This window comes from Quercus robur, chromosome 11 (genome assembly GCF_932294415.1).
Source record: "Quercus robur chromosome 11, dhQueRobu3.1, whole genome shotgun sequence".
NCBI classification, from domain to species: Eukaryota; Viridiplantae; Streptophyta; class Magnoliopsida; order Fagales; family Fagaceae; genus Quercus; species Quercus robur.
This window is the reverse complement of record NC_065544.1, coordinates 53,866,155-53,892,046: the sequence shown is the minus strand read 5'-3', so window position 1 is coordinate 53,892,046 and position 25,892 is coordinate 53,866,155. Positions and strand designations below refer to the sequence as shown.

Below are 25,892 nucleotides of genomic sequence, written 5' to 3'. Positions count from 1 at the left end.
AATAAGATTTTCTTTTTTGGGTTGGAGGCAACTAACCATTACTATATATTAAAAAGAAAAGTCATGTGTTGGAGGAAAAAAAAAAAAGAAAAAAAAGCTACTTATAAAGGTGATAACGTCCGTATGAAAATTAAACGTTTTGTTGAAAGAGTGTTAAAGTATACTTTTATATTAAAAAATTTTAAAATAGTGAAAAATGCGAAAAAATGTGAGATTTAAAAAAGTTGTACATAAAAACTAAAAAAACTAAAAACTGAACTTATAAGTTGATGCCAAATAAATGCATATCATAATTGGAATATATCATTAAATTGTGGCAAAAGAATATGAAAAAAAGAATATGAGCTATTTGCAGCATTTATATCTTTAGAGATCTCCTTCTCAAAAAAAATATATATATATATCTTTAGAGATCATGACCAGTAGGCAGTTGTCACAATATACACCAACCATTTGTGTTATATTTGCAACACCCACTCTTGATATTTTAATATATATAGCTAGCTCTATTTATCATAATCCCATATAGCTTTTGAGCTAGAGAGAAGAAGAGGAGGGTAGCCATGGGAGAAATGGTGGAACCAGATTATAGACAAGTGATGCCTCTCTCACCTTCACCGTCACCTTCCAATACCAAAACACTAGAAGGGCTAATGGAAGTGATAACCATTAAAGACAGTACTGATCCCTCAAAAGAGAGTACTACTAAATCTACCAATTTGCAAGGTCACCAGCAGAATCCACAGGAAGCTTGGCTCCCCATCACGGAGTCCAGGAATGGCAATTCCATTTTTGCAATGTTTCATTTACTCTGCTCAGGAATTGGATTCCAAGCTCTTTTCCTTCCTGTTGCATTTGCCACCCTCGGATGGTAAGCTATCTTTTCGATGATTTGATTAAGTTGGCATGTTTAAAGTCAATTTTGCTCAGCTAAAAGTCATTGTTCATAATTGATCGTCCAAGATAAGTGGATGACTTGTGAAGAAATATGTGGCAGTGTGAATTTGATGACTAGGTCAAGACTCAAATCAAGCTCTAACAGACGTGTAGAACTTGAAAAGTTTAGGGTCATGTTCTGTGCATTTGTATGATTGAGAATGGTTAATTGCATTGATCACCTTTCTATGGTTTGGTCATTTTGTCAACCCATGCGTGAAAAAGCATCACTTTACACTGATATATATGATGTTTAGTTGTATCTACTTTTAGACTTTTAGTTACTGAAATTTATTTATTCAAGTTCTATCCAGATTAGAGTACCCGTACCCCTAGGCTGAGCACAAATTTAACTGATCATAAATATCTAGGTTGGCTCAACTTGAATAATAATAAAAAATGTTTACATTTATTTATTTAATAATCTATCGTGCTCAACTTAACCATTTTAGACTTGATGGATAGGCAAGCCTAAGCTCAAAATATGATAATATGTTTGGGAGAAAAAATTGTGAAAATTTTAGCTTCAGTTATATGCGTAATATAAATATAAAGTGAAATTCATTAATCTCAAATTTATTGATAAGATGATAACGAAACAACTTGTTGCTGAATTTATTTTTTTAAAAAAATTAACTAAACTTAAAAATGTGATTTGACTTTATAATGAACTCAAACTTAATTTGTATTTAAAATGCAATCAAACAAATCATTTTTTTTATATAGATAAATATAATTTGATTTCAAATCTATGATATTTGTATTATGAAAATTCCTCTTTATTTTTTTTTAAATTTTGAAAACTAATTTGTTATTTCTAAATTTTGAATGCTTAATTCAACTGGAAAGCAATTATAAAATTAATTCACCATCAATTTTATATTTCAAGTTATCATAAGATATTGTATCTGTGTTTCTTTAGTAAAAAATTTTATAGTTTTTTTTTTTTTTGGTCATTTAGGACAAGAAATATATATATATATATATATATATATTTCTTTATTGTTATCAAAATTTGAGACAATTTCACGTGACGGTCATTTCTCCTTTTCTTTTCTTTTTTTTTGTTGGAGAGACGCTCTTTTTTTTCTTCTTCTTATATGTGAAAAGTCAAAAAGGTTTCCCTTTTATTTAACGCAAAGCGTGATATTTCTCAGTTGATTCCGTGACTGTGGACCTAAATGTCGATGTCTTATCAGCGGCGGCTCTCCAAGTAAGTCAGGGTTGTCACAAGACCACTTTGACTACTTTGACTTGTAAAAAAAAAAAAAAAAATGTATATATATAATTGTTAAAAAAATTATATGGTAAACTAATCTATTAAAATTTCTCTAATAAAAATTTTGAACACCCTAATTTGAGAATTAAAAAAGTTTAGGTTCAACAAAAATAAGAGTAGTGTTATTATTTTCACAACATTTTCACAATAATTTTATAACAAATCTAATGTAGTAAGTTGTTGCTGATTCTAATTTAGGCCAAATACTAATATTATTTTTTTATCCACTAATAACAGCTTTTTGCATAAGATTTATTGTAAAAATATTGTGGACGTAGCATTACTTCAAAATTAATTATGCATCCAAACATAATTCTTAATCCCTGTTGTTTTTAAAGCTTAAATAATAGTAATAAATATTAGCTCAAATAACAATAAACATAAACCAAACAAAAACAAGACAAGACCAAACAACAACAAGTGAAAAAATTATTCAACAAAAAGCCTATTTTAAAACAAAAATAAAATAAAATTTGTAACTCGTTCAACCTATTCAGTAAAATAATTTCTAATTTCTAATTTTATTTTTCTTTAATTAAAAAATGATACCAATAAAAATATTGTGGTAATTTAAATTTTTTAGTAACTACTCTAAAAAAAATTCCTAGAACTACCACAGTGTCTTATCTAGTTTTTATTTTCATTCACATATATCAACAATGACTTTGAGATTTTATATATGAGACGCAAACTTATTCAATATGGCAATGTTATTTCCTTTCACATAAATAATAAGTCATATCCACTATGTATCTAACTAGTAGAATCCACTCTTTAAGGCTAAAAGTTAGTTTTCCAATTTAATTCAAGTATGAGATTTTTTTTTTTTTTTTTTTTTTATAGATACAATAAAATTTTAATTTATGTTATCTGTTTTCATAATGATTGTTCTTTATTATTAGGTCAAGACACTCATCAAATTCTTATACTATAACACAAACAATATTATCTTTTTAATAACAATTAAATTTAATTAACAAAATTTAAGGTATAATATTTTAAGTACTTGTACCTAGCTTAATTTTGTCCTTCTTGGAGAATATAGAACTTAATTTTGTCCTTATTTGAGAACATAGAACTTAATTTTGTCCTTATTTGAGAACATAGAACTTAATTTTGTCCTTATTTGATAATATAGAACTTAATTATTCCCTGCTCTCTTTGTCTCTTCTCTCTCATTGAATTGAAAATAACACTAACACCTCGTCCAAAAATGCCAAATCATGGATCCACAAATTCACATCCAATAGCGATTTAACCTTTGAAATTGTTTTAGAAATTCATAGAAAGCAACAAATAACTTTAAAGTTATGGATTCCAGTTAATTTTGTCCTTATTTGAGAACATAGAACTTAATTTTGTCCTTATTTGATAATATAGAACTTAATTATTCCATGCTCTCTTTGTCTCTTCTCTCTCATTGAATTGAAAATAACACTAACACCTCGTCCAAAAATGCCAAATCATGGATCCACAAATTCACATCCAATAGCGATTTAACCTTTGAAATTGTTTTAGAAATTCATAGAAAGCAACAAATAACTTTAAAGTTATGGATTCCAGTTAATTTTGTCCTTATTTGAGAACATAGAACTTAATTTTGTCCTTATTTGATAATATAGAACTTAATTATTCCTTGCTCTCTTTGTCTCTTCTCTCTCATTGAATTGAAAATAACACTAACACCTCGTCCAAAAATGCCAAATCATGGATCCACAAATTCACATCCAATAGCGATTTAACCTTTGAAATTGTTTTAGAAATTCATAGAAAGCAACAAATAACTTTAAAGTTATGGATTCCAGTTAATTTTGTCCTTATTTGAGAACATAGAACTTAATTTTGTCCTTATTTGATAATATAGAACTTAATTATTCCTTGCTCTCTTTGTCTCTTCTCTCTCATTGAATTGAAAATAACACTAACACCTCGTCCAAAAATGCCAAATCATGGATCCACAAATTCACATCTAACAGCGATTTAACCTTTGAAATTTTTTTAGAAATTCATAGAAAGCAACAAATAACTTTAAAGTTATGGATTCCAGTTAGCTCAACAGGTAAAGTCTCTGATGGTTGTATGAGAAATCTGGGGTTCAATCCTCGCCTACACCAAAAACTAATTGGTGTCTTTGTCTGATGATAAAGAGCTATCATCAAGAGCGGACACCATAGGTTAAAACTCTCTCTTTCTCTCCAAAAAAAAAAAAAAAAAAAAAAAAAAACTTTAAAGTTGCTTGTTCTTATAAATTTGTAACCTCTGTTTGATTATCTGTGGTCCATCCTATTGCTAATTGGGTCGCTCTCATTTTTGGCTTCAAAGAAATCATCTAGTTTTGCTTGCAGTAAGGTCCAAATGCAGCAACTTGAAGAAATTAAAGTCTTATCATTTGATTTTAACTTCATTGGTTGCAGGGCTTGGGGAATCATATGTTTGTCACTTGCATTTGCGTGGCAGCTCTATACCATATTTATTTTGGTCCAATTACATGAATTAGTTCCGGGAATTCGCTACAGCAGATACCTCCAACTTGCTATAGTTTCTTTTGGTTAGTACAAGGAGACTATTTCTAATTTTTTTGCTTTTGTTAACAAGTGATCTAATAAATTAAAGTTTCGCTTATCTCCAATGCTCTTGTGTATCGGAAGTGATGCAGGCACAACATGTGTCTTAAAATGGTCATTTTTCAATCTCGTATCCCGTTCAGCATAAAGAATATTTATAAAAAATTAAAATCTTAGTAACCTATTTAATACTCTATTGATCACAGTCTACCAAGTCTTTAAATAAATAAATAACACATGACAAACTATAGTTGATGAAACATAAAATGAACCAAGATAGAAGAATTTTTATTTATTTACTTTTTTAGAATTAAAGTCAAATTGTGCCCAAATATCAAGAAAGGCACACCGATACAATAAATTTTGTGTGAATACATTCAATTATTGAAAAATGTATTTTAATTTAGAAAACTATATATATAATTCATAATTAAAATTTTATTATTCTTTTAACTTGATTTTCTCTCAATTATTATTATTATTATATACACATCTAAATTTAGTGATATTGCATTAATAAAAATAGTGTTAATGATAAACTAATATAAAAGATATTTCATTGATCACAATTTTACACTTGAACGATTTGTGGGTCAAATTGTGTTCCTAAGTTAACATTCAATATAATTTGATTAAATAACATATTACAAAGGTATTAAGTAACCATGATATATACGTTGATAATGTGTTATTATATCAGGTCCAAAACTAGGGAAGTTGCTTGCATTATTTCCAGTGATGTATTCATCAGGGGGTGCTTGTGTCATTATGATTATTAATGGAGGTCGCACCTTGGACCTCTTATTCAAAACCATATGTGATCATGAGGCCACATGCCATGTCCAGTCATTGACAGGTACAGAATGGTTCTTAGTGTTCACGTGTGTAGCAATACTTGTAGCCCAACTACCCAACCTAAACTCGATGGTTGGGGTGTCTCTAATTGGGGCCATTACAGCCATTGGATATTGTACATTGATTTTGGTTCTCTCAATCACCAAGGGTAGACCTATAGACATATCCTATGGTCAATTTGATGTGGCGAAATCTAGCATGGAAAAAATCAGTGATATATTGAATGCCTTTGGGATCATTGCCCTTGCATTCAGAGGGCATAATCTTATCCTTGAGATACAGGTTAGTATCTACAACATCCTTATTCTTTTAAAAGTTTAGAAACACATATTGGCACACAATTTCACCACTTGCCAAGTGGCAAATTGTAATTGGCATTTGTTAACAAATGTTCTTGTGTACTCATTAAGAAGGTTTAGAACGGTTTCCACCTACATTGAGAAGTAATGAAAACTAATAAACAAATTCTTTTTAAATTGAAAGTTTCTCATCACCCAATAGACAGTATTATAAAATAAAACCTTAACCAACAATGCTTCATACCACCTTGGTCCGAATAAGTGTCTGTTTGGCACAATTAATTTTGCTAACTTATTTTATTATTCAGCTTATTTTTGCTACTATTCATACATACCATAGAACTTTTTGGTACTATTCATGAATCCCACTTTACTATTTTAACTAACTTTTACATTTATTTATAGTACTCTCAGTAAAAAATTTTCAGTTTCAACAAAATAAATAGATCTCAAAGAGACTGTAAGAGTAATATTAGATAATCATAACTTCCAACCTTAACCAATCCCCAAAAAAAAAAAAAAAAAAGAAAGGGAAGAAGAAGTGAATCAACGTTTTTGGTGAGACAGTCATCCACAATGAGTGGTCAGCCCATTGCCATTCAAGGTTAACTAGGGCCTAGGCCCTACTTTTGGACCCAACATGGTTATTGTGGTGCATGGTACAAGGGCCTCTAAAGAAAAAGAGGTAACTTATATCCAATTACCAAAGAAAGCTCAGCCCAGCCTAAACTCAAGATTCAAAAAGAAATTTGACATGCCCAAAAACAATGATATCATATGAAAGTCTCTACGGAGAAATATGTACTCCACGCAACACTTTAATCCTAGAGCTTGGTAAACTTACCTCAAAGGCACCTGAAATACTTTGATTTGGATTACACAGACAAACTAATAAAGTTACCAAGTAATACTATTTTTCAAATAAAACACCCATTTGTCATCTCGATTTCAATTTTATTTTTGGTTGAAATGTTAGTGTTGTTGCAGGGAACATTGCCTTCAAATCAAAAACACACATCCTATAAGCCAATGTGCACAGGAGTGACAATATCATATATAGTAATCGCAATGTGCCAATTTCCCCTCGCAATAGTTGGATTTTGGGCATATGGAAACAAGGCAAGCAAAATTTCCTTTTATTGAACTTAATGGGATTTTAATGTCATGAGATATGCATCATATCATTCATGATGTTTGCATCAAACAAGTGTCCGTTTGAGAGTACGGTTTAAAATTGCATGATTACACAATATTAATATAATATTAGGTACATATTTTTGAAATAAAAGCTCATTTTCAAAAAGTTGTACCAAATGAATATGATTACATCTTATAAATTCCATTATTAGATATTTTTATTTGTGAAATAAATCTTATTAATCTCTAGTCTCCTTATAGAAAGAACCTAGATTTGAATCTCCCTCCACTCACTTATTGGGGAGAGAGAGAGAGAGAGAGAGAGAGCAACATTGAAAGTCTTCTAGTTCTCCATTTGATCTTACTCATATGTCTTGTACATATGCTTGTTATTACTCAATTTATATTTGTGAAAATTGTTACAAACCATCCAAAATTGGTTGTGTTGTGGGATTGGAACATGCGAACACAACTTTTGTGCCACAACTTTGAGGTAATCAAATTGTGTTAGTGGTGAAGAAAAAGTAATGAGTTTAAGTGAATGCTAGGTACCACGACATGAATTAACATGTTCTCGTGGACAATCTCCTTATCTAATGACTTCTTTCTTTTTTAATGAATGCCAGGTACCATTTAGTGGAGGATTGTTGAGTGCATTTTCACAAATCCATGGAGCCAACACGTCAAAGTTAATTATGGGCTCAATTTATCTACTGGTATTGGTGAACTATTTATGTGCATTCCAAGTTTACGCCATGCCAGTTTTTGACAACTTGGAAATGAGATACACAACCAAGAAGAAGAAGCCGTGCCCAAAGTGGGTTCGTACATGCCTTCGCATTTTCTTTGGAGGGGTGACTTTCTTTGTGGCTGTGGCTGTGCCATTTTTGGGAAGCCTAGCACTTCTAATTGGAGGTATGGTATTACCTATGACTTTTGCTTATCCATGTTTCATGTGGATTGCAATGAAGAAACCTCGACCAAATGGTGTGGTTTGGTCTATAAACTTGGGGTTTGGTTGCCTTGGCATTTTCTTCAGTGTTCTAATAGTTATTGCAGCGGCTAGGACCATAGCTGACAAAGGCTTAAATGCCAACTTCTTCAGGCCTTACTGACAAATACATTATTTGTAAGAAATTAAACCAATTAATCATTTGATAGAATATACATCTATATATAGAAGTTTTCTCGTACTGTATATAAGGAAATTTTGGAGGAGAATGAAATATTTTGGGGAAATTACACATCTCCCTAAACTATAAGAATACTCACTTAGGGTATGTTTGGTAAATTGTAATAGTTACCGTAATAGCTATTCCCTAGTGGGTATATTAATTTCTACAATTAATATATTTCTAAATAAACAAAGTTTCCATATGCACATAACAATTATGAAAATAAAAAATCATAAAAATAACTAATCTCTTTTTCAAATTTAAAAAAATATTATTTTTTAAGAAATATAATTATCTAAGTAAGATATTTCCTAAAATATATCTTAAGTTTAATTTAAAATGTTTTTATTCCATTGTCTTTAGGGTTCTATTATTGTGTTGTCCCTAAACAAATAAATAATAATAAGCATTACATTGCAGCATTTTGTATTCCTTGTAATATCAATTCATATTCCTATATAATTATTGTTACAGTCTACTAAACGTGCACTTACTTCCCTAAACTATTACCCATAGGATGAGGTGCAAATTGTTACATGAGTAATTTCTTAAGAGGGTAAGTGTTATGCGGGTAATAGTTTAGGGGGATAAAGTGTATATTCTCATAGTTTAGGGGGGTAATTAAAAATTCCAAGTGTTCTAATTCCTTTGGCAAAAGAAGGATTTGAAAAATGACACGCATTGTTCCCAAACTTGAGAACCAACAACCTATAATCAATAGCGTGTCAATTTTTCTCTAAACTTAATCTTAATATATCATTTACAATTTGGGTTTAAGTTACGAGCTTTTCATGGTAAAGAAAGTTTATAATTTCAAATACAAATATTACTACCTTCAATGTGAATTACATATTTCCACCTCATATTTTCTAATTAATTAAGCATGTTATTGTACATGGTCCTTATTGATTATGAGGAAGAATCATAAAACATGAATATAAGAACAAAAGCTTAGGCATACCAATCTATGGATATCTCAACTTTATACACAAAAATGTAGTTAAGGGAGAAAACACATCACTTATTTAATTACATCTCTTACTTTGAAATATGAATTGCAATGACATATATGTATATTTATTTACATCATTTAGGGCAAATTACGATAACATAAATATTTATTTATTTTACATCACTTACAAGAAAATTAAATAACATAAGTACTTTTTTATGTACATCTTGTAATCCAAATTGTAATGTAGAAATTCTTACAAATTAGGGAAGGAACTTGTGACTTTGAATTGAGAAACATTCATATTTTATTGGTTGTGACTCATGTGTTGTGATAGTGATCAAGGAATCAGTTAGTTAAACGGCACAGATCACGATGATGTTGAGGGCCTGAAAGATAAGAAATAGAAGGTCAGAGGAGACCGGGGTTGGCCGGTCAAAACTCCTCCGATGATGAAGTTAGTAACTCTCCTTTTAATGGAAAAATATTGTTTGTAAAGAAGAAATACTCTACCTTTTTTTGTCGGAGACTCATCTCTTTTTATAGGTTTAGGGAGCGGTTATCCGTTGGATAACCTCCCCCAATTTTACGGAGTCCGGAGTGTACAATTTGATAACCGTTATAAGGTTATCTTTGTCGAAACTGCCTTGCCCTCGTCCTAAGTGCTTCCTGGACGAGGGATTGTACACCAGTTAGTACATGTCGTCCAGAGGTCTCTCTGGACGACAGTAATGTGGCTTGTGTAAAACTCTCTTGGACGACGTTTATGGACGAGTAAGGAGTTGGCTTTTTTTAGACACCATCATTTTGAACTCCTTAAATGAATAATAGTACATAAGAAACTTACAGTAAGAATAATACTATGATCAATGATTATACAAAACATAAATAAATATTTAATTTGTTCATTCAAGATTATGGGTGCCAATGCCTTTTTGCTCCTTCAAAACACGATGTTCCACCATCACACACCCTTGGTGCAATGGTCACTCCACAAGTATAAGTGCTTATGGGGTGTGGGAGGCAAGGGTCGGGGTTCACTTCATACACATATACACTTAGATTAGGCTATAGTATAATTTCTATCAGGTAAAAAAATTAAATTAAAACACAATGTTCCAAAAACGAAATTTAATTCCTCCATCAATTAAATAGGATTCCATGTTTATTTTTCTCTCTCCCTTTTTATTTTTATTTTTATTTTTTATAGTTGGAAAATTAGAGGACATTGGAAAAATAAATATTCAAAATACAACTTAAGTTTTGGAATTTCAATTTCCTTTCAAAAAGAGATTTTTGGTTTTATAATCTATTTGGATAACAAGGGCATTAGATTTTTTTTTTTTTTTTTTTAACCAACATTCAAAGATTGGTCTATTATTAGTATTAGATCAGTACCCTTTGTTAAGCATAAAAACTAAAAACCATAGTAAATACCTCATCTTCCTTCTACTTTCTAGATGTATTTGCTTACGACATCTTCTCTATTGTCAACTTGAACCCATTGATTTCAATCTCTGGTACATGAGCAATCTTGGGAAAATATTCTTTGCATTTTCTACTCAAATCAGGACAGTGTACAATCCCCAACTCTCTTAGTGAAGTGAGAGCTTGCATCCCCTCCGGGAGAGATAACAACTTAGGACAACTAGCAATCCCAATTGTTTGAAGTGACTTCAGTCATGGCAGCCACTCCGGCAAAGCCGTTAAATTTTTGCAATATCCAATCGCTACCAATTGTAAAGTGTTTGCAGATCCTTAAAGCTAGTGGGGGCAAAACCCCCAACTTTGGTAATTTGCCAATCATTAATTTTTTGAGGCTCAACTCAAGATCCTGATTTTCTTCTCCCTCCATCAATCTTAGCTCTTCACAATCCCAAATTATTAAGGTCTCTAGCGTAGTTAGGTGTTTGATACTGAGTGACAAAGAGGTTAAACTTGGATAATACGCAAAAATCAATGTTCGAAGATTTGCGAGACAACCATCCATCCCTTCAAACAAACATTTTAGACTCAAACATTCATATATAATTACAAATTGTAGAGAATTCAAGCAACCTACTGCCTTCTCTGAGCAAGTATGCTTTGTTGTAACTATTATTAACCTGAGGCTGATTATGTCCCTTATACCTTTGGGCAATCATTCAAGATTGATGCAATTTTCAAGCACTAAAGTTTGCAAACTATGCAGCTTGCAAATGGAATCAGGAAGTTGCTTGATTTTGTGATTATCTGATAGGTCAAGATATCTCAAATGTTTCAAAGTTTTGATAAAACTTGGCAACACCTCGAATGATGATTCCCTCAAATCAAGCACCCACAAGTACTTAAATTTTGATATGCATACTTCAAGTAAGGACATTGGTTGATTAGTTTGGAAAATAATGGTCCGAACTTTGCTCAACTTCTCTAATTGAGTTTTAATTTCTTGGTCATTGTCCAAAAATGTTAAATGACAAACTTCTGCAACAAGAGTGGACTTCTTGGTCACTACTGAACACTCACCTTGGGCAATTGAGAGTGTAAGATTGTGGACAAGATCATGAATTTTGAAGGTAATGCACTCGAATTTGTGCACATTATCATCTTGAAAGAAAGATCTCAACAACAACTTCTTGATATACAAATCACCAACATCTTCTAACTCTTGATTTTTATTGGCGGGGGATTGAAGAATTCCATATGCCATCCAAAATTGAATCAATTTAAAACTACAGAATACATAATTCTTTGGAAAAAGGGAACAATAGGCAAAGCATTGCTTCAGGTGAAAAGGCAATTGATTGTAACTAAGCCTTAACGCAGGTAAGATGCCACCATCTTGTTCTAAGTTCCATATCTCATTATCTCTCACAAATTTCCACTCATCCTCATCAACTTTTGAATAAAGTATACCAGCTATAGTCTTTATCGCCAATGGGATCCCTTTACATTTTCCAACAATTTCTTTTCCAATTTCTAAGAGGTTTGGATATTGATCTTGTCCTTCCTTAAATGCAAATTTCACAAACAAAGACAAACTATCCTTTGGGGGTAGACCTTTTAGGTCGTATGTGGGAGCAGTGCCTGTAATAGTAGCAACACAGCTATTTCGTGTTGTCAATATAATTTTACTTCCAATGCAACCACCAAGTAACAGATGTATCAGTTCAATCCATTTGTTATCATCCTCATTCTAAACATCATCCATGACAAGAAGAAATTTCTTATCTTTTATATGTTCTCTTAAGTGAATTTGCAACTGATCTATGCACAAATTCTCATCAATTGTAACATTTGTAGATTTATAGAGTTGAATTGTTTTGTGTTCCCTTAATTCTCTATTTTTTCTTGACTTTTGTTGCATATGTTTTCTATTTACTCTTTGTTTGAGTTGTCTTTGTCAATACGTGACAAAAAGGGGGAGAAATAGATGAAATGTGGGAATCCTGTTTGTTTTATTTAGGGGGGAGTTGAAATTGTTTTTGAAATGGGGAGAATATAAAAACTTTTTGATGTATCTTGTTAGGTTCTAAATGTTTAGAACAATTGGCAAATCGTGAATACACACTTGTCTAGATATAGATCTTAAAGTCTATAGGTATTATTAGACAATGCTCAAGGTGATTCAAGTCAAGATTCAAGAACATACAAGCTGTAGGAAGAAGATTTCATAATCTGTCTAGTTTGATCGATCGAAAGACAGGCTCGACCAATCGAAAGTCGTATCTGCAGAATTTTAATTAAGCCCAAACAGCAGTTCAAGCCCATTTAGGATTAGGGTTTCTAATCTACTTCTCCTAGTATACAAAGGAAATCCAAAGCACGTTTTTATGTGGCTTTTCAGAGAGAAAAGAGTGTGCCTCTTTTGTATTTAGAGTTTTGTTCCTAAAAAAACTCTCTTATGTCTTCTACCGGTATTATTCCTTGAAGAATCTCAAGATCCAGTGTTATAGAAGTTGCTGCCTTCTCTAGTCATCAAAGGTGCTGATGATCTAAACCTTCAAGGGTGGTCTTGGAGTCACAAACAGGAGAGTTTGTGTTGCTAAACTTTTGAGTGGGATCTCAAAGTCACAAATGGGGGTGTTTGTGTTTTGCAAAGGTCAAAGAAAGAAGGAGTCCGGGGATTCAAAGTTTGCACGTGGTCGTGTCAGTAAGTTCTACTGGTGGGTAGCAATAAGAAGTCGAGCGTGATGGCTTGTAAGTCTTATTGTATGAACTTCGATTTTTTCTAGTGGATTTGCTTTTTACCTTGGAGGATAGCTAGGTTAAATCTTCCCCAGGTTTTTTACCGGTTTGGTTTTCCTGTGTGATCATATCTTGTGTTATTTATTTTCCGTTGTTTTGCATGATTTGATCTTTGTTATTGTGATAACCTAGACTTGTTTAATTAGACTAAGTAACAACTTGGCTAATTACCTAGGTTAAATCAATTGTTTAAGGGGTCAAAAAACTAACAAGTGGTATCAGAGCGGGTTGCTCTTTTGTTTTAGATCTTTTGATCTAAGAGCTGATCCTTGACCCCTGTTGTCATGGATAATTTGAAGTGCCTTTCTGATCATATTTTTGCTCATGCTTCTGTTGATTTTATTGATGCCTGTGAAACTCTTCGTAAGGAATTATTGAAATTTATGAAAATTGCTAAGAAATTCAAGGAAGAGTTAAAATTGGCTAATCTTGAAAAAGAGAAATTGATTGTTAGATTAGATGAATCTAATAAAAAGAATGAATTTTTGAGAAATCAAATTTCCTCTCAAGATGAGAAGATGAAAAGCTTGGAACAAGAATTAGTTGAATCTAAAGCTAAAATTGAAAATTTGACTTGTACCAAGTCTGTTGTTGATAACAGAAGTGTTTTTGTCTCTCTTAAGCCTAAAGCTGAGAAAGTTTATATCCCTCCTTTTAAGAGGAATAATAAAGAAAAGGCTTATTTTGCTAGGTTAGACAAAGGTAAAAGTTTTGATGTAGACGCTAAAGTTTCTAAACCTAAGTCTAACCTACTGTTAGAGAGCATAATAAATCTGTTTTTGTGCCTACTTGTCACCTTTGTGGTGTAGTTGGTCATATTAGACCAAATTGTTCTTTGTTGAGGCAAAAACCAAAATCTGAGACTAGATTTGTTGTTAGGAATACTGATGTTCCTAAATTTGTTCCTATTTGTCACTTTTGTGGTGTCTCCGGTCACATTCGTCCTAATTGTCATAAACTGAAATTTAAGCATTCTATGTTTCAGTCTAGGATTTGTGATGATATTTCTCATACCATAAGTCCATATAAATTGTTTCATATTCTTTTGAAAAATTTGAGCTTGTTGGCTTGTGAAAGGAATTTGCAGGATTTCAGTCTTTCTCAGAAGATTGGTGTAATCCCTCAAATACACTCTACTTCACATGAATTTTCACCTACAAAGCCGAAGACTCGTGCTAGATGGGTGAGAAAAGATTCTCTAAGGTGAGTGTTGTTGACTTGTCCCTGATTTAATTCTTTCAATTGTTTGTGGACATGTTTTGTTTTTGGTTGTTTTGTTTTTTAAGTTGTTTTTTTTAAAAAAAAAATCCAAAAACATTGAAAATTTTTCAAAAAGAAAAAAATATTTTATTTTGAGTCTTGTTTTATTTTTCTTGAGGATTACATGAATTATGATCTCTCTCTTGATTTAGAACATACTTGACATTGTGAAGAAACTTGAATAGAATGTGTTATATATGTGCTAAACTATTTTTGATTTTGTATGAGGATGTACTAGTTTGTACATGTACTCAAGGGTTAATTAAGAAATTGATATTTCTTGTTTGTGTACCCTCTATAGCTTAGTTAAGCACTATCATGCATTGCATTTGCATTATTCATTTAGCATAATATGTGCTTTTTTGTTTTTGGTCATAAATTTTTTTTTAAACCAAAAAAAATTTTGTGTTTTGTATTTCACATCTTGGATTTATAATCAAGGATTAGTCATATTATCTTTACATAACAAGTTTATGTACCTTGTTTAGTTTTGATGAGCTTACTTATTGCACTTTACTAGTTGAAGCTTTGTAGTGCATGTTGTGTGGGAAAGATGTTTATAGTTTTGATCACTTTGTCTTGATCTTGAAGTCACATGTTTTTTGACTGTCGGACTTGAACCTTTTGAGAAAGGCATAAATAACCTTCTCACCACTGTTTACTAGCCAATCATGAACACCTTAGTGCATATCATAAGATTTTGTGTTCGAGAAAGTGTAGCACATGCACAAAAAGAACATAAGGTGAAGCCTCGGTTTAAATTGCTTAATACTTAAAATTGGTATGTACTATTAGGCTTGAAGCCAAATCACATAATTAAAATTGGTGTGTACATTATCTTGACTTTTTAACAAGTTTCTGAATAACTTAAAATTGGTATGTATATTATGAGGCAAAATTCAAGAAACTTACATGATTGCAAGCTTATGATCTAGGAGATGTGGGAGTTATATGATGTAACTCTTTAGGTGATAGTCTCTTTCAAATTCTATGTGATGAATTTTGTAGAAATTGTGATTGATTTCTATTTACATATTACCTCACATGTTTTTCAAGTTTTTGCTAGTTGCACACACTACACAAGTTACTCTTTGCTAAACTTGGTACATTATATTGTGTGTGATCTTGTTGTGGCCATCCAAGATTAAAGTTCCTTGATTTTGATGCAAAATGTCTTAATGTTTGAGTTTTTGAGGACAATTGGTTAAAAAACTTGCTTTTGGAAGATCTGGGTTGAATTCAAGTTTTTTTTTTTTTTTGAAAAACTTTTAATCTCATACTCATGTATTTCATTCATGAAATATTGTGCTTTGAGGAGTTTTTGCATTAAATTGTTCTGTTTTTCAAAAAAGTTGATTTTTTCATGCATTATTTGTGTTTAGGATTCACATGCATTGCATTGTTTTTGTATCCATCTTGCAGTTTTGCAAGTCATATCTCTCATTGTTTTCACACATAACGTGCATACACTTTGCTAAATTGGGTACTCAACTTGATTTAAAAATTGATTGATTAATTTTTGAGTTATGTACTTTCTAGTATATGCTATTTTTATGTGTGAATTGTAGAAAATTATTTTCTTAAGAGTTATGATGAATAATCAATGTGAAAATATTTTCTCTACTCATGCAACTGTTTATGGGTCACATAGTGCCGTGTTTGCATTTTATTGAAAGATAGAATATTTTTTCTTCATGTGTATCCTCAATTTAGTTTTTTTTTTTTTTTTTTTAAAAAAATTTGGTTTGTGTCTTTTTATTTATCCCCACCCCCTTTATTTTTTCTCAAAACTTGTTTTGTTTTTCCTATTTTTATAGGGAGAGAAATTTTTTTTACCTTTGTAGTTCTTAGGGGGAGTTGTTGCTCTTCATAGGAGGAGTTGTCTCTATTTTCTCTTACTCTGTTGCGTATGTTTTCTGTCTACCTTCTGATCAGGTAGACTTTGTCAATATGTGACAAAAAGGGGGAGACATAGATGGCCTGTTTGTTTTGTTTAGGGGGAGAATATAAAAACTTTTTGATATATCTAACTTAGGGGAGAGTTAGAATTTACTTTTGTTTTTTATATTTTGTTTCATATTATTGTTTATATGTCTTTCTTTCCACACATGCGGTGATGTGTTTGTTGAGTGTTTCAGGAAAGACAGGTGCATTTTGATCAAGACCTTCTACCTCTTCTTGCAACTTCTAGGTTAGGAGTCTTAGATTGGGATTTGTGATGTAATTGGGCATTTTATTATATCTAACTTAGGGGGAGAGTTAGAATTTACTTTTGTTTTTTATATTCTGTTTCATATTATTGTTTATATGTCTTTCTTTCCACACATGCGGTGATGTGTTTGTTGAGTGTTTCAGGAAAGACAGGTGCATTCTGATCAAGACCTTCTACCTCTTCTTGCAACTTCTAGATTAGGAGTCTTAGATTGGGATTTGTGATGTAATTGAGAATTTTATTGTGTTGGGTTGTTCTTGTATTTGAGCATTTCATTTTGTATGAAAGTTTTGTCACGAATTGCCAAAGGGGGAGTTTGTTAGGTTCTAAATGTTTAGAACAATTGGCAAATCGTAAACACAAACTTGTCTAGATATAGATCTTAAAGTCTATAGGTATTATTAGACAATGCTCAAGGTGATTCAAGTCAAGATTTAAGAACATACAAGCTGCAGGAAGAAGATTTCATAATCTGTCTGGTTCGATCGATCGAAAGTCGTATCTACAGAATTTTAATTAAGCCCAAACAGTAGTTCAAGTCCATTTAGGATTAGGGTTTCTAATCTACTTCTCCCAGTATATAAAGGAAACCCTAAACACGTTTTTATGTGGCTTTTCAGAGAGAAAAGAGTGTGCCTCTTTTGTATTTAGGGTTTTGTTTCTAAAAAGCTCTCTTATGTCTTCTACTGGTATTATTCCTCGAAGAATCTCAAGATCCGGTGTTGTAGAAGTTGCTGCCTTCTTTAGTCATCAAAGATGCTGATGATCTAAACCTTCAAGGGTGGTCTTGGAGTCACAAACAGGAGAGTTTATGTTGCTAAACCTTTGAGTGGGATCTCAAAGTCACAAACGGTGGTGTTTGTGTTTTGCAAAGGCCAAAGAAAGAAGGAGTCCATGGATTCGGAGCTTGCACGTGGTCGTGTCAGTAAGTTCTACTGGTGGGTAGCAATAAGAAGTCGAGCGTGGGGGCTTGTAAGTGTTATTGTATGAACTTCGATTCTTTCTAGTGGATTTGCTTTTTACCTTGAGGATAGCTAGGTTAAATCCTCCCCAGGTTTTTTACCGGTTTGGTTTTCCTGGGTGATCATATCTTGTATTATTTATTTTCCGTTGCTTTGCATGATTTGATCTTTGTTATTGTGATAACCTAAACTTGTTTAATTGGACTAAGTAACAATTTGGCTAATTACCTAGGTTAAATCAATTTTTTAAGGGGTCTAAAAACTAACATATCTAACTTAGGGGGAGAGTTAGTTTACTTTTGTTTTTATATTGTGTTTCATATTATTGTTTATATGTCTTTCTTTCCACAGATGCGGTGATGTGTTCTTTTGTGTGTTTTCAGGAAAGACAGGTGCATTCTGATCAACTTCTTATTGCAACTTCTAGGTTAGGAGTCTTAGATTGGGATTTGTGATGTATTTGGGCATTTTATTGTATATGGGCATTATGTTGTATGTGTGTTTTGTCACGGATTTCCAAAGGGGGAGATTGTTAGGTTTTGAGTTTATAATGTTGGCAAACCATGACAAAAACTAAGTCTCATTGGTTTAGAATGGTTTACATTGAAGTCCAAGACAAAAAAACTCAAGTTCAGGATGACAAAACTGAGTTACAAGCTGTTTCGTTCGATTGGTACTCGATTGGTACTCAATCGGTACTCGATCGATCGAAAGTCGCATATCAGCAAAATCAACAAACTTAAAAGGGCCATAACTTATCCGGTTAAGGCCCAAATCACGAGCCATTTTTTCCAGTATTTAAAAGACATTATAAGCTAACCTTAGAGGGGGTTTTCAGAGTTTTTTAGAGTGCATCTTGTACCTCTTTTGTAGATCTAGGGTTTTGTATCCAAAAGCTCTCTAATGTCTTCTACTGGTGTTATTTCTTGAAGAATCTCAGGATCCAGTGTTGTAGAAGTTGCTACATACAAGATCAACGTTTAAGGAGATCCAAAACCTTTGAGTGGAGTCTCAAACTCACAAGCAGGTGAGCTTGTGTTGTTGTAAAGGCCAATGAAAGAAGTAGTTCGTAGACTCAGAGCTATCATGGGGTCATGGTAGTATGTTTTCTACTCGAGGTCGCAATAGGATGTTAGTGGTCTAAGTCGCTATTGTACAAACTTCAATTCTTTCATAGTGGTTTTGCTATTTACCTTGAGGATAGTTAGGTTAAATTCTCCCCAGATTTTTTACCGGTTTGGTTTTCCTAGATCATCATATCATTGTGTTCTTTATATTTCCGCTACTTTGAATGATATGAGTTATCTGTGTTAACCTAGATCTACATAATTTACCTAAATTAATCACTTAGCTAAATAACTAGGTTAATATGGTTGTGTTTAAGGGGTCTAAAACGTATAATTTAGAATCAATAAATCATATATCCAAGTAAGTTAATTTTTGCACATTGAAAAACATAAAAGTAAAAGGTTGGGTTGATTTCCAACTAAATACAGTGAGCAATGAGATATGTAAAGCCTTATCTTTCAAACACTTAGATAGTCAGATTATTACAAAAATCAAGTGAAAATATAATGACCAAATAGATCAATAGGAGGCAACAACTGAAGTTAGTTTTCTTTTCATTAACATATAGACAATTTTTCATACCTTTGTATAATGCGATCAATGAACAAAAGCAAAGATTAAATGCAAAAAGGTTTCACTTTTTAACTTTTCTAAGTTCTAATTAACCACAAAATACAAATATAATCCCAAAGATATTGAGAGTGAGAATTTTATCTTGTACAGGAACGAAAAAAATAAAAGACAAAGAATGTGTGAGAGAGAAAGAAAAAGATGTAATACTAGATGCAAATTGTTGTCTTCAATCACAGCCTTTCCACCAAACCTAATGAAATTACACCTTCATCACTGGAAACCATTGAAAGAGAATCAAATAAACACAAATTAACTTCATAACAGAGGAGAAAGTGAATAATTAAAAAAAATATATTAAAAATGAGAGATATCAATCTAGATTGGAAATGTAAGCATCAGAAGTTTATTTGTAGGTTGTTCCTTGTAAGAAAGAGAAATAGATGTCCATTAAAAAAAGAAAAGAAAAAAAAAATAAAAAAAAAGGAGAGAAATAGACCAATCCGTGAGGTTGGTGACTTTTTTATGGGATAAATCTTCAATTTGTGGAGGATATCTATGAGTAGTGGATTAGTGGGAGGGAAGAGAGGAAAATGGATTTTTTTTTTTTTTTTTTTTAATTATGAAAGAAAAATGGAAGTTTTGTTTTTGTAAGTGGGGTGGGAAGTTTTTTTTTGTTATTAGAAACAGGCGTGCGAAGTTATTTATTTATTTATTTTTTTAATTTTTTTCTCTTTAGTGAAAAGTTAAAAAGGAGATTTTTGTGGTAGTTTTTTGTGTTTTTGAATAACGGCAGATGTGTGTGTGTGTGTGTGTTTTTTTTTTTTTTTTTTTTGATAAGTATGGCAGATGTGGTTTTACAAAGAAACCGTGTGTTTGTTTTTTTTAATTTTAATTTTTTTATAAATAAATAAAGCAATTTAAAAACCATCAAGAGAGTGGTCCTTTTTTGCAAGCAGTGTTTTAGTGGGAATTAAAAATGTATTCTTACCAATTAAGTTTTGCCTCTATTGACACCTAGGGTGTAGGGGTATTTTAGAACAAAAAAAATCTAGTCCAAATAGGGGAAGTCTCTTAAATAGTAGTATAGAAGTATAGACATATTTTGGTACATACTGTATATAAGATAATTTTGGAGAAGAATGAATTATATTAATTGTTTCTAAACATAAAAGTTAAAATTCACATATTTTAACTCTTTTTAATTGATTTTCGTTTTTCTTTTCCTTGTACTAGAGTTCAAGCGATATGTCAATACTAGCTGAAAACACTTGAAAAAACCACGATAGAACCCGATATTATTTGATACGTTGCATGGGTTCTTTGTATTAATTTAGTGATCGATCGACGATACGCTATTAACAGCATTGGCCTCACATAGTAGGAAAATGGAGATTCAACAGCTTTCTAAATGATCGATACAAAGCTTTTCATCTTATTGACAATTTAATTTTTTTTGTATAAAAAAATTAATTTGATATAATTTCTATTATTTTTCTATGTTTCTTTAGTTACTTACCATCTCTATGTATGCTGTTTGCTATTTTTTAGTATTTTCAAATTCTCTTCTTCTTTTTTTTAAAAAAACAATTAGGTTAGTAGTGACGGGGCTTTGAAGATGGGTGATGAACAAATGTTATTGATGCAAGGGATAATTGTTAGTGTCTAGCAGTCTCTACTTTTGAGGAGATCTATCCAATTCTAAGGTGGATGAGATTTTTCTCCGTATAGATCCTACCTCTTATTCGTGTGGCTTTTGGGGCCTTTTATTTGAAATATAATTAAGTTTACTAAGAGCATCTCCAATAGGTTCTCTAAAACCAATTATGGAGAGTAAACATACAAAAAAACCCCTCCAACAGCCTCTCCATCTCCAATTTTTTTTTTAGAGTTGCTACAGTCGCTCTCTTGACATGGAGAGCACTGTAGCAACTCCAAGTCAATATTCTTTCTTAAAAAAATACCCAGCTCAATAAAAAAAATTATTCTTTCTCTCTCACCCCTTCCTCTTTTCTCTTTGTTTCTTTAGAGCACTGTTTCTCTCTCTTGTTTTAGTCTCTCAAATGTCTCTAAACAAAGAAAAATAATCAAACAAAGACAAATAATCAAACAAAAAACACAATCTAGTTCACATAAAACAAATTGTAACAACAAAGTGAATCAAAACAAGAAAAGAAGGAAAAAGAGAGAGAGAGAGAAGCCGATCTGACCCAACTAGGTTTGCATGCACTTGGTGGTGAGGAGGAAGACCAGCGGTGATGAATGTGTGATCTCCACCGGCCTTCGCAGTGGCGACCTCTCTCTCTCTCAGCGATATCTGTGGGGAGATTTTTTTTTATCTCTTTTCTCTCTCTGTGTTTGACAATAATGAAACAAAAAAGGAAGGGGTGGAGAAAAAAAGGAAAACGTGTGGTGTGTGCCTATGTGGTGGAATTATTTTAAATGATAATAAGTATGTTAAGTTTTTTTTTTTTTTTTTAAGGAAATTAATTATAATTTATTGAATAATAAGAAATAAAAGGGATTAGTCTAATCCGTGTGGTGGACTTTTTTTTTAATGAAAAAGTATGAATCATAAAATATAAAAATCCCTTAAGAAATATTACCATTTAAGAAATATGATTCTTACAAAATTTGAAGAAATTATTATTGAAATATAGTTGTTGGGAATGAATAGAGGAAGAATAAATGAAGATTAAAAAAAAATAAGGAATTAATAAAGAATGAATGAAGAAATAATATTTAAATGAGATGGAGAAATAATAAAGAGTCTGTTGGAAGATGTATTTGAAAAAGTATGTAAGTAAAAGGTAAAATGAACTATTCACTCTCCAAACAGTACAAAATTTTGGAAAGTTTGCTGGAGATGCTCAGCAGCAATGAAGCTAAATAGCTATATAGCTATTTTAGTTTCACCAAAACACAAAAATGCATGCTATAGTAGTGGTGCCATAGGTAAAAAATTTTAGCTTCTTTCTATAGTGCACAGCTATTTATGGTTGTGCACTATAGCAAGAAGCTAAAAATAATAATAATATTTTATTAACTTCTCTCTCTCCTCTCATTAAACAAATATTTTCTCTTCTCTCTCTCTCTCTCTCTCTCTCTCTTCTTTTTTCCTCCTCATTTTTTTTTTTCTCTATAGCCGTCTAGTGCCTCCCTCATCCCTCAACTTGACAACCAACTCACCTACCACCGAGACCCCATCTCCCCAAACCCATCTCGTCGAGACCCATCTCCCTAAGCCCCATCGCTGATCTATTCTGTTAGGTCTTCATCTTCATCTATTCTATTGGAGCTTGATTTCTGGGTTTGTCACCGATTTGTGTTGGGTTTGTGTTTGTGTTTGTATTTGTGTTTGTGCTGGGTTTCCGTCGACACACCCCTTCTGTTGACCTAGCTCACCGACCCATGTTGTGTTTGCGCTATGTTAGTGATTTTTGATTTTGTTTGTGATTGGTGATTTTGTTTGGTTTGGGTTGAGGAAAAAGATTGAGGATTTGGGTTGGTGGGTTTTTTTTTTTTTTTTTTTTTTTTTTTTTTTTTTTTTTTTTTGCAGTGGATGTTTTTATTATTATTCTAATGAGTTATTTGTATTATTTTAATCAAATAGCTAAAAATATAGATCCATTGATGTTGGGTGTGAAGAGGTAAAATAGATAAAATGACTTTTGTAGATAACAAATAGCTATATTTTTAGCTCCACTGCTATGAATGCTCTAAGATGTCTACTAAATGGTCCTTTAAACTAATAAAACATTACCACTTATTGATTGGGAAGAACACTTTAACAAATCATCCAGTAGACCTAACAATTTCACCTTTTATAGGGGACAACTAAGGTAAAGAAAAATAATAGGTCCGTATAAAAATAAATATTCATTAAAAGAAAATATTCATTAACTAGTCAATCACAATTTTATATGTTATTGTGATTGACTGGTTAATGAATATTTTATATTTACTTTTAAAAAGGCCGAAATATTACTTTTGGTGGAATCTTCACTTTAATTGTTTAAAACACGAGGCACAAATTTAGTTTTCATTAAGGTATTGCAGTTTGAGTTGGTTCGTTTTGCGCGTTTGTGTTAGTTTGGTTTTGCTTTTGGTAGTTGGGTTAAATTGGTTTTGGGTATATTTTCTTGAAAATTCATGCTATAGTGTTATAGTTCATTGGAATCCTTCAACAACACGGAAGAAAAAATAATTAATAAATAAAAATTTTGTTTTTAAATCAACTTATCCACTTCATTAAGTTCTTGAAACTTCCGTATTCATCTCTTTGTGGTTGTTTATTTTATCTTTAATAATTTATCGTAATCATTAATAAGGGAATTACAGGAGAAATATAGGTAATTTTTTTACAAATCTAAAATAGGCATCTTAAAAACCACTAGGTTCATAATGAACCCAGATGAATTGTAATGTGAGTTTCTCATTATTCCACAAATGTTTGTCAAAATGGGAGGGCAGTAATGAATTGAAGAGTGAGTTGATGTAAATTGTAATTATAAACTCTCAATTCCTGTTTACATGGTTGGTAATTGGCTAAGTGATTTATTTGACAAATAAGATTTATTTGGCAAGAATGTGTAGCAGAATTATTGATTTTGAGATATATAGGATGAGTTATTGATTCTAACATGAATGCAGTTTGTCGTTGATAGGCAGGAGACACGAATCTTCACAGCTCCATTAAAGACTTTTGTCCCATGTTATACAAATAATTTACTAAAACTAAGCAATTTTTAAACACGCATCATTGGAAGGTTGGCCGGACCAGCTTTGGGTGGCCAGCAACAAGGAAAATTTTCTCTCAAAACATATTGGAGATTGCTTTCCAACATACTCTTCAATGACCCCGATCTGCTCGAGTAGGAAGACTTGAATGTGGGCAGTAAATGATGCAAACTAATCTCCAATATTTGAAGGTTAGGCAAGTTTTTGAATCTATAGAGCATAGATGGACAACACAATCTGGAAAGAGAACAGAACTCAAATATAATTCAAGGTAATGCTACAGATCAGTTTGGAATTTGCTTATTTTGCTGAAACTGAAAAACTTTTGACTGAAAGTACTATAGATAAAGGCAAAAATTAGTTGAAATAGTACAATAGAACCCATGAATAGTATAATGGAACCTATGAATAGTAGCAAAAATAAGCTAAATAGTAAAATAAGCTAACAAAATTAAGTCATGCCAAATTAAACGCACACTACTTATGCGATTCAAACGAAAGTCATACAATCAAGATTAATATCGTCAATGTAATTTTTTGAGCCAAATTTTAGTGCTTTATTATCTTGGCAATAGTGGAACCTACTTGCCAATGTAATTTTAAGTCAAGATAAATTGGTTCTATCCCCGTCATGAACTTAAAGCTATTATATTGATAAATTATATAGGGCATATCTCTTGGTTGAATTCAATGGTTTGTCGGTCATAATTAAACAATTTTATCATCTGATATTTTATTAAAATTTGTAGGAAATTTCTGTTGATTTTGTTAGAGTTCATTTTACTTTCATAGTCCTTCAAGTATCCTACTATGGATACCTAAGGCACGCTTAGGCATGCTTGCAACGTCCTAGGCATGCTTGGCAACATCCTTGGCGTCCCACATCAAAGAGAAATCCCCCCACTTTCTACCTTATAAGCTTTGAAACGAAGGAGTAGTGTACCACTAATTCTTTAAATAGTGTACCACTAGTTCTTTTAAAGAACTAGTGGTACAGTACTTCTTTACTTCAAAACTTATAAGGCAGAAAGTGGGGGGATTTATCTTCGATGTGGGACGCCTAGAACGTTGCAAAGCATGCCGAGGTCGGCCAAGGACGTTGCCAAGCATGCCTAGGACGTTGCAAGCATGCCTTAGGTACCCACAATAAAAGGACCACTTTCTGCCTTATAAGCTTTGAAGCGAAGGTATTGCCCCTCGGCACGGTCCGGAGAGCTTTTTCTGGTACCTCTGGTAGGATGCGGGGTCTCAGCCCCGTCCCTTCCATCTCTCTTTACTCCCTTTTTATAGTAGTTTTCTTCCTCCTGAATGGGTCCCTAGGGTAGTTATTTGTCCCATCAGCCCTTCCCTCCAGTTGTTGGGAGTGGTTGTAAGGATAGAGAAGTATGGCCGTGTCAGGCACAAGGCACTGAATGCAATAATGGCAACCTTTCCCTTAGACACTTTCGTTTTCTCTGTTGTCCTTTTCTGCTTTAGTGTTTTTCCTACTCTGTGGAACGATATGGAGTGTCAGTACTAGTGACAGGTTACCTCTTTTATCCTCGGCTATATCCAAGCCGAGGAGGATTCTCCCATGGCCGAGGAGGGGCTTTTCCTTCCCATGACTGAGGAGGGGTTTTTTCCTTGGGCTGGGCCCCTGGCCCAATGTAGACATCG

At 32.3% G+C, this 25,892-nt stretch overlaps 2 protein-coding genes across 3 annotated transcripts; one reads left to right on the top strand and one right to left on the bottom strand.

Annotated features, from left to right (window-relative positions):
* The first annotated feature begins 426 nt into the window (after positions 1-426).
* Positions 427-8,335, top strand: LOC126707196 (lysine histidine transporter-like 8). 2 transcript variants are annotated; one of them, XM_050406792.1, is made up of 5 exons: positions 429-871; positions 4,630-4,763; positions 5,480-5,916; positions 6,921-7,052; positions 7,697-8,335. In XM_050406792.1, exons 1-5 carry the CDS (start codon positions 564-566, stop codon positions 8,183-8,185), a joined length of 1,500 nt encoding a protein of 499 aa, XP_050262749.1. In that variant the 5' UTR covers positions 429-563; the 3' UTR covers positions 8,186-8,335. The 2 variants fall into 2 exon arrangements, with proteins under 2 accessions (XP_050262750.1, XP_050262749.1); XM_050406793.1 differs by lacking the exon at positions 6,921-7,052 and having other exon boundaries at positions 427-871.
* A 3,002-nt stretch (positions 8,336-11,337) lies between these two features.
* Positions 11,338-22,747, bottom strand: LOC126705242 (putative disease resistance protein RGA4). The gene is made up of 2 exons (XM_050404142.1): positions 22,690-22,747; positions 11,338-12,263 (listed from the first exon to the last, which is right to left on the bottom strand). The coding sequence occupies exons 1-2, from the start codon at positions 22,745-22,747 to the stop codon at positions 11,338-11,340; spliced, it is 984 nt and encodes a 327-aa protein (XP_050260099.1).
* Positions 22,748-25,892: the final 3,145 nt, after the last annotated feature.

Excerpts from the sequence above, each read along its gene's own strand:
- LOC126707196 (XM_050406792.1), top strand. The coding sequence starts at position 564 with ATGGGAGAAATGGTGGAACCAGATTATAGACAAGTGATGCCTCTCTCA. Across the intron at positions 4,764-5,479 it reads ACTTGCTATAGTTTCTTTTG|GTCCAAAACTAGGGAAGTTG; the intron begins GTTAGTACAAGG and ends TTATTATATCAG. Across the intron at positions 7,053-7,696 it reads TTTGGGCATATGGAAACAAG|GTACCATTTAGTGGAGGATT; the intron begins GCAAGCAAAATT and ends AATGAATGCCAG.
- LOC126705242 (XM_050404142.1), bottom strand. The coding sequence starts at position 22,747 with ATGGGGCTTAGGGAGATGGGTCTCGACGAGATGGGTTTGGGGAGATGG. Across the intron at positions 12,264-22,689 it reads GGGGAGATGGGGTCTCGGTG|GCACTGCTCCCACATACGAC; the intron begins GTAGGTGAGTTG and ends CTACTATTACAG.